Source organism: Penaeus japonicus, unplaced genomic scaffold, assembly GCF_977035675.1.
Source record: "Penaeus japonicus unplaced genomic scaffold, GWHDUDI00000001_assembly GWHDUDI00000030, whole genome shotgun sequence".
NCBI classification, from domain to species: Eukaryota; Metazoa; Arthropoda; class Malacostraca; order Decapoda; family Penaeidae; genus Penaeus; species Penaeus japonicus.
In genome coordinates this window covers 13,178,236-13,185,735 of record NW_028234432.1, presented here as the reverse complement: position 1 = coordinate 13,185,735, position 7,500 = coordinate 13,178,236, and the positions used below count along the sequence as shown (strand labels likewise).

Sequence of the window (7,500 nt, the reverse complement as noted above, 5' to 3'; positions counted from 1 at the left end):
GGAACTCGAGCTCGTCACTCATAGAGCCATCATGGGCTGCTTCGGATTATTAGGCCTACGTTCTCGTGGGTAGTTACCTGCCTCACGCTTAACAATCAGCTTCTCACCCAAAGAGCTCTAATCTTGAGTTTCCTTTGAAGATTAGCACTACCACTAAAATTGCAAGTCATTCGCTTCCAGTTACCAGATAGTCCTATCATATCAGTTTAAGTTTGCTCTCTTTTTTCTTCTTTTTTTTACTTAAATCAATTCATTTAATAGACTCGCCCTTTGTTTTCTTTTTGCTTCTATCTTCTTTTTGTTTTGATTGATTTCTTACATGTTTTTTTCTCTTTCCTTCCCCAGGCCGCGGATCTCAGTGCTCGTGATGTCGAGAGTAAGTAGCGAAGATGAACAAGATTGCAAATCGCAACTCACGACCGTAACCCAAAGTCATAATTGCACTTTCATCTATTTCATTCACGGTCGCTCTAGGTCACTCACAGTCACAAGAACAACAACATTTACAACGTTTTGATGTTATATACGTTCCCTTATATCTACGACTGTCTAGAAGTCACCATGACTGCCATGACACACACCTAAGACCCACAAATATATTTTGCTTTTAAAGCGCTGCAGTAAGCCATGTACACGGGTATAAATATCAATTGTAACCGTAAAATCAGCACATTTTATAGTTTCCACACAGTACAAGTACCGTTTTAACACTCAATATTACATCCAGTGAAAGTTTACATTCGTTACACCAACTGAAATGGATATAAAATCATTGCATAAAGTCCCTAAAGTTAACAAAATAAACGAAAGAGATACCCCGAGAACAATGCACATAAAATGACCAGAAAACCGCATTTTACACTCCTATCACTACTACTTTCACAAATGGCCCCTCCCACAACATGGACGGTCCTGGACTGCAGCCATGACAGCACCCCCCTTCCCCCTCCACACACACACCACAAGCCCCCCCCCCCACCCATCTGGCTTCGACACACATACTACATCCCACAAACCTCCCCCCCCCCACACACACATATATAAGTCCTCCCTCTCCCCCTTACACTCAAAAACACCTAAACTCATACTACAGATCAGTTCATTCATCAAAACCCGCTAGGTGTGAGTTAACATTCTCATTCATACACCTTCCTCTCTCCTAATCATTTGCGATCTTTCGTGTATCAATGATGAAGTCAGAGTTCCAATTCCCTTTGCAATGATTCTTCCTTGAACATTCGGCCCCGGAAATGTAACAAAGGCAAGGAAAGGCCTAGGAACATAAGCAGTCTGAGGTCATGCTCAGCATGACTCCGCCCCTTTCCTCTTTCTACCCCCCATCGACCCACCCCCTCCGGCCGCGCTCGCTCGCACACGCGCCGGCAGGTACTAAAAATACCCAGCTCGGCGAGGTGGCACCGCGCGGCTCCCGGCTACCCCAACCTGCCTCAGGGCATTGGCATGACTCAGGTGCCAAGCCCGTGGAATGGCACCGTGGCACATGGCATTCCGAGACAGATACTCATCATCGTGTTCCGCTTTTGTTTCATCCTTGAAGTGTTTGAGTCAAGGCTGAGATGTCTTTCCTCTTAAAGGCATTTTCTAAAGAAAATTTTTGATAGACTTTGGAATGAATAGGTATTGGACTTCGCCCATAGTAACTTTGTATGTTCTCTTTTCATTTCTTTAGTTTTATTTTTATCATGATTTTTTTAGATCTTATGAATACTGAATATGTCACAATCCATTTATCTTCAAAGCGTATCAGAGGCACTGAAAGAAGGCAAAACAGCCTATTGATATTGTTCTGTCGACCTTTTAAATCAGCGGCATAATTCGTAATTCTAAATGCAGGCGTCTCAAAAAGTCATAAAACTATTCTTTCAACACGCCGTATCGATTACTTTCTTTTATATCCACCTTATTTCTTTTATAATTATCGGATAGATAATTAACAACCTATAACCACCGTAACGAATTCACATAGTTTGCTTAGTTAGAGTCCATGAGATCGACCTGTTAATGTAAAACAATGGCCATATTAGTATCTGGCAACCTAGAAGAAGAGTAAGGCAGCATGAGCCTTATAAGGCGTGGCACTACATGGCACTATTCCCGGCGTTACCTGATAGTAGGGGAGATGCTGTGCCAAGGATGCCAGAATGCGGGGGTGAGGCCGGGTAGCGGTGAGGTCGGTGCCAACCATGCTGAACTCTGGTGGAAATCTTTAATACTTTTATGAAGTTTATTTCGCAAAGAAATGCATTATTGTAGACTTTGCAGCTTTTCTGATTTTTCTTCAGTGCTTTTCTTTTTTTCATTTTTTCTACATTTGTTAATTTTAACCATCAGGATGATGAAGGTGATAGCTTTGCGTTGTCTACTTGTTTATAGGTGGTTGTTAAAGCTGGCTGCAGATACCGTAGACTTTACATTACCGAGGCCGAATTTCAGGAAATTGAAATGTTTCACTTCAATAACTGGATTCTGATATTCTACGTTCAAACGTTTGCGGATTTCAGCTTTAAAAGTAAATCACAATGAACTCTAGATAGGATGTGTTTCTGTGTGTGTGTATGCGTATGAATGTGTATGTGTATATGTATGTATATGTATATATATATATATATATATATATATATATATATATATATATATATACATATATATATGCATATATATGTATATATTTATATACATATTTATATATATATATATATATATATATATATATATATATGTACATATATGTATGTATGTATACATCTATATATGCGTGTGTGTGTGTGTGCGTGGTTAGTTATGTACATGTGTGTATATAGATACATTTATACAGTATAATTAATTAACGTATCTCTCTCTCTCTTTCTCTTCCTCTCTCTCTTTCTATCTCCTCTTGATTCCTCTTTCTCATCTATTTCTTCTCTCTCTCTCTCCTCCCCTTCTATCACCCCTCTCTTTCTCCCCCTTCCCTCCTCTCTCCCTCACCTATCCCTCCCTCTCCCCCTCTCCCCGCCCTCTCTCTCCCTCTCCCTCTCCCTCTCTTCGCACGCCACCACAGGGGTGAAATTCGCCTTCTCCATCTATGACTTCGAGGGTAATGGCACCATGGACGCCTACTACATTGGCGATTGCCTGCGTGCCCTTAACCTGAACCCGACCCTGGCCGTGATCGAGAAGGTCGGAGGCAAGGAGAAGAGGAAGGAGAAGATGATTAAGCTCGATGAATTCATGCCCATCTTCGCCCAGGTCAAGAAGGACAAGGATGCCGGCTCCTTCGAAGATTTCATGGAAGTCCTCAAGCTTTACGACAAAGCTGAGAACGGCACCATGATGTATGCTGAGCTTGAGCACATCCTCCTGTCCCTTGGTAAGCTTTGTTTGACTTTTTTGTTTCTCTTTTTTTTGGGGGGGAGGGGTAATGGTTATGTTATTTTTTTTTTTTTTTCTTCATTAATTGTCATGTTAGTATCATCATCGATTTAGAATATCGTTACTTCATGTACTTTGGTCGATTTGTTTCTGTCAATTTAGATATCTGTTGATATTTCCATTGCAAGATTGTCATCACTTATTACATCGCAAACCAAAACCACACGACTCATCATCATCAAAATCATGACTATCATCACCACCACACACGCACGCTCTTGCCAAACACTCACCACCACGACCGGACAAGCGTCACCCCCACCGTCCTCCGCCCCTTGGCATCACCATCGCCCTTGGCACTGACCCTCTCCTCTCTCCGCCCTCCCTGAAGGTGAGCGTCTTGAGAAGGCCGAGTTGGAGCCCGTCCTTAAGGAGTGCTGCCCAGAGGAAGATGAAGAAGGTTGCATTCCCTACGAACGTAAGTGATCTTGTCTCTCTCTTATTCTCTATTTCTCTTTTTTTTTTTACTTGCGTTGTTCAGAAACTCTCCCTTTTTTTGAATGGATCTTTTGTCGTGTTTCCAATCGCGTGGTCATCTACCCTTTTTTTTTGTGATTTTCTCTCCCCTTCCCTCCCTTTTTTTTTCAAGGAACGTAGCATTTACCCCCAATGCCCTTATGGTCAATGCTCTCCCCCCTCTACCCCCTCTACCCCCTCCCCTCCACCACTTCAACATCGTGGAGGGGAACTTTAAAACACCACATGTTTTCCGGATTTATAAAGGAACTTTGGAATGGTTGTTCGCCCCCCCCCCCTTACCCTCCCTCCTCCCTTTTAGATCTGCGAAGGCTCCCTCTGATAGAAGAAAACTTTTATCATTTTTTCAAATTGAATTCGAGACTACACTTTCGAATCAAATTTGCAGTTTTGTGTTTCTCTCTATCGTTAATGTCCATTCTGAATTATGCATATTATTATGTCTTTTCTACTTTTCATATGAATTTTCTTATCCATTTATTCATAGTCATTAAGAATAACTAAAATCGAGAAGGTAAATCACTTTGAAGATGAAATGGCTTCAGATCTTTAAGAGCATCTGATTCCCTTAATTAAATATAAAGGCGAGATATTTATTAAATCTTCCTAAAGCATTATCTTCCATATTCTTATTGTTCCAGGATTATTAAGCCATAATCAAATGTTTCTTTCGTCTTTGCTCTAAGCTAATGATCTGTCACTGTATAACCATAAAAGAAAACATTTATTTCGATTAGACTTGACTAAAAAAAATGTATATATATAATCATGAATAGTATGTGTTTCAATGCTGATGTTCTGTCGGTAGAAGTATAACGCTCTGTATATCTTTCTGTTGGCGTCTAGAACAATTCCTTCCACTTTTAAATACAACGTCATCTCTCCTGGAACTAATTTCACGCAGTCTCTTCCATCACACACAAACACTCGGAGAAAACTAGTAGCGAGAGGGTGCTAGCCTTCCTCGTGGACTGGTGCATGTTTCCCACTTTCTGCTCCTACTGACAACTCCTTCCCATTTTCTGCCAAACGTGATTCCTCGTTTTCTATTTGTGAGTGTCCCTGCATTAACCTCTGTGTCATGAATTTTTCTTACAGCTTTCCTTGTGAAGCTCTGCAAAGACATCAAGTAAAAAAAAGGACAGATAATCAAGCGTAAGTAATAGAAAATATCCCATTTTACAAATATATACAACATGGATACGGCACGCAAAGAGCAAGTGCACGTTAGAGCTCCTTGTTTACTTTCAAATGAACATTATCCTGACGTGAATTCAACTGTCAGGACTTGATGGAGATGGAGAATTGCCAATCAGTTAATTCTCGGTGCAACCTTACCGCATGTCCCCAAGCATCCCCCTTTGCAATTCCGGGATGGGTCGCACTGAGGTTAACCATTGCAAATCTTTCGTCATTCCATCGACCTTATCCCTTCGACCTCCGATGATCAAGGACATGTTTGACCTCCTTTGAGAATCAGAGTATGTCCCCCACCACCCAAAAAATCAACAACGATCTTTTCTCACCTTTCCCAATTTTAAGGGGTATGTATGTACGAAAAGTACACTATATATATACCCCCATTATTGCTTAGATTTACCCTAGATCCTTCAGTCCTCCCTAAATTCCCTTTTGGAAATTAGATTTCCCCAGAACCCGTAGATCTTTGAAGTATTTATGGCAGTGGATTCTCATAGAACAGTTTAAAAAAAGCCTTTATCCAAAATATGACGTGACTCCCTCCATAAACGAAGAAGTGTTGAGGCTTTAAACACTGAAAAGGAAAATAAAATTCCCGTTTTCTTTGGTTTCCCAACTCGGCCTCGTGCAACACCGGAATGATGCCACGATGGTCGAGAAAAAACACCACGCCATTTTTGTGGTAATTTATATATTTTTACCCAATTTCTTCACTCTCTTCTACACCTAATGTGCACTCTTTTACCCTCTTCTCTACGTTTATATATGAGTGTGAATATATAAACTGGAAGAGGTCGGTCGGCTTCGGCTAGACTATATTATACGCGTAAGAAAACGTGCATTTTCTTACGGGTTTGAATTGTGATGCATTTTTTTCGCAAATTTTCTACAACCAACATTATTTTTACAGCGTTCCTTAAGAGACTTTTGGCCTTCAAAATCTAGAGGAAACGTATAGTAAGTTTTGTGAACGAAGAAGCACTTACCTAGCAAGATTTAACAGATAGTAATATACGTCTCTTATAATTTAGCCAGCAAAAAAAGCAAACAACCGTTCTATCTTATTTTTTTTTAATCTTTCTTAATTGACTCCTATCTTCATTTCCTCCGTTACTGATTTTCTTTCTTTACTTCGTCGAATTATTTTCTTTTCCTTTTTGTCGACTTCTTCGCATGGTGCAAACTCGTTCAGTTTTAATTTGTCGTCCTAATTTTACGTCCAATTTTCATGTTATTTAATCACTATCATAGAAATTTAGCTAGAATGATAAATGCCGTAATTGCGTTATCATTTTTACTTTCTTTTTCTCTTGAATGTATTGATTTTTTTTTTCAATCTCTCTTTCTATCTTTCTCTTTTTTTACTCTTTCCTCAGGTGATTTATCGTTTTTTTTCGTTTTTTTCATTTCGTAATCTTAGCATAATAGTCTCTTATTCTTTTTGGCCTAATTCCAAAAAAAAACGCGCTTTCGATATCGTTTCATAACCCACGAAAGAAAATATAAGGTTAGCTAGAAAAAAAGAATCTAACCGCTGCCTCATGGTGATATAGTGCCTCAGTAGTCAGTGCATGATTAGTTCACTGTAGATAGTTAACTACCCAACCCGAAAAACCTTCCCTATTGATAGTAGATATAAATATTCAGACACCATTGATTTTTTTCACCATTTTTTGTGATGAACTGGGACCTAATGATATTTTCATATTTTTCAACCCTTGTAAAGTAAAATATACATGACTATATTTCCCCCCTTCCTGTAGATTAGCCTCCTTTGTTCTGCATGAACAATGGCCTCCCTCTCACGCAATGTGGCATCATGTGGTAATCTCTTTCCTTTCTCTCTCCTCCGCAGCTTTCCTCAAGAAGATCACCCAACTGCTCTAAACGTCAACCATCTTCTTTTGTGACGTCATCACCAGGGAGTGCACATGCGTACAACACCACTACCATTCGGAGTGACCGCGCGTGCAGTGTACAATCATTCTGTGGGAGTGACCAAACCACAGACAGTACATTAGTTCCAAAAATAATATGTTAATATATGCCAAAATGTATGAAAAATCATAGAAAGTGCTTCCTACGAAAAGAATGGGAAACACAAGCTTAAACGAAAAAAAAAATGTGAGGCACCCATTACATGCTCATTATGTCCTTCTTGTCCGTATGTGTGTGTGTTCGTGTAGTGTCGGGTCCCATGGATCTGTTGAGCGTTTTCTCTCATCCACACGGGGTGTCGAGGGGCCGAGGTATCCGTGACCGCCTCAACCTGTAGACCTGAAGTGACCACTGAATGATCCGCAGTTAGCCACCTGCTCGCTCTCACCACCTGTCCGAGGCGGGGACTAACAGCCATTGACGAAAGAGCGACCGACCGCCTGCCCGACCCGA

The 7,500-nt window shown here is 40.5% G+C and overlaps 1 protein-coding gene across 4 annotated transcripts in view; it reads left to right on the top strand.

The window, feature by feature from the left end:
* The window catches only part of LOC122259789 (myosin light chain 1), an 8,366-nt gene that overhangs the window by 510 nt on the left and 356 nt on the right, over nt 1-7,500 (top strand). The window contains exons 2-7 of one of the 4 annotated variants that reach the window (XR_006223783.2): nt 346-376; nt 3,062-3,370; nt 3,764-3,850; nt 5,008-5,064; nt 6,020-6,066; nt 6,965-7,500. The exon at nt 6,965-7,500 is cut by the window's right edge and continues 356 nt beyond it. Coding sequence is in view for 3 of the 4 variants with exons in the window: in XM_043026730.2 (XP_042882664.1) it covers nt 346-376; nt 3,062-3,370; nt 3,764-3,850; nt 6,020-6,054 (462 nt within the window). In the remaining variant the exon portion in view is untranslated. The remainder of the gene's footprint in view (nt 1-345; nt 377-3,061; nt 3,371-3,763; nt 3,851-5,007; nt 5,065-6,019; nt 6,067-6,964) is intronic. The other 3 variants (XM_043026730.2, XM_043026731.2, XM_043026732.2) reach the window with 3 other exon arrangements.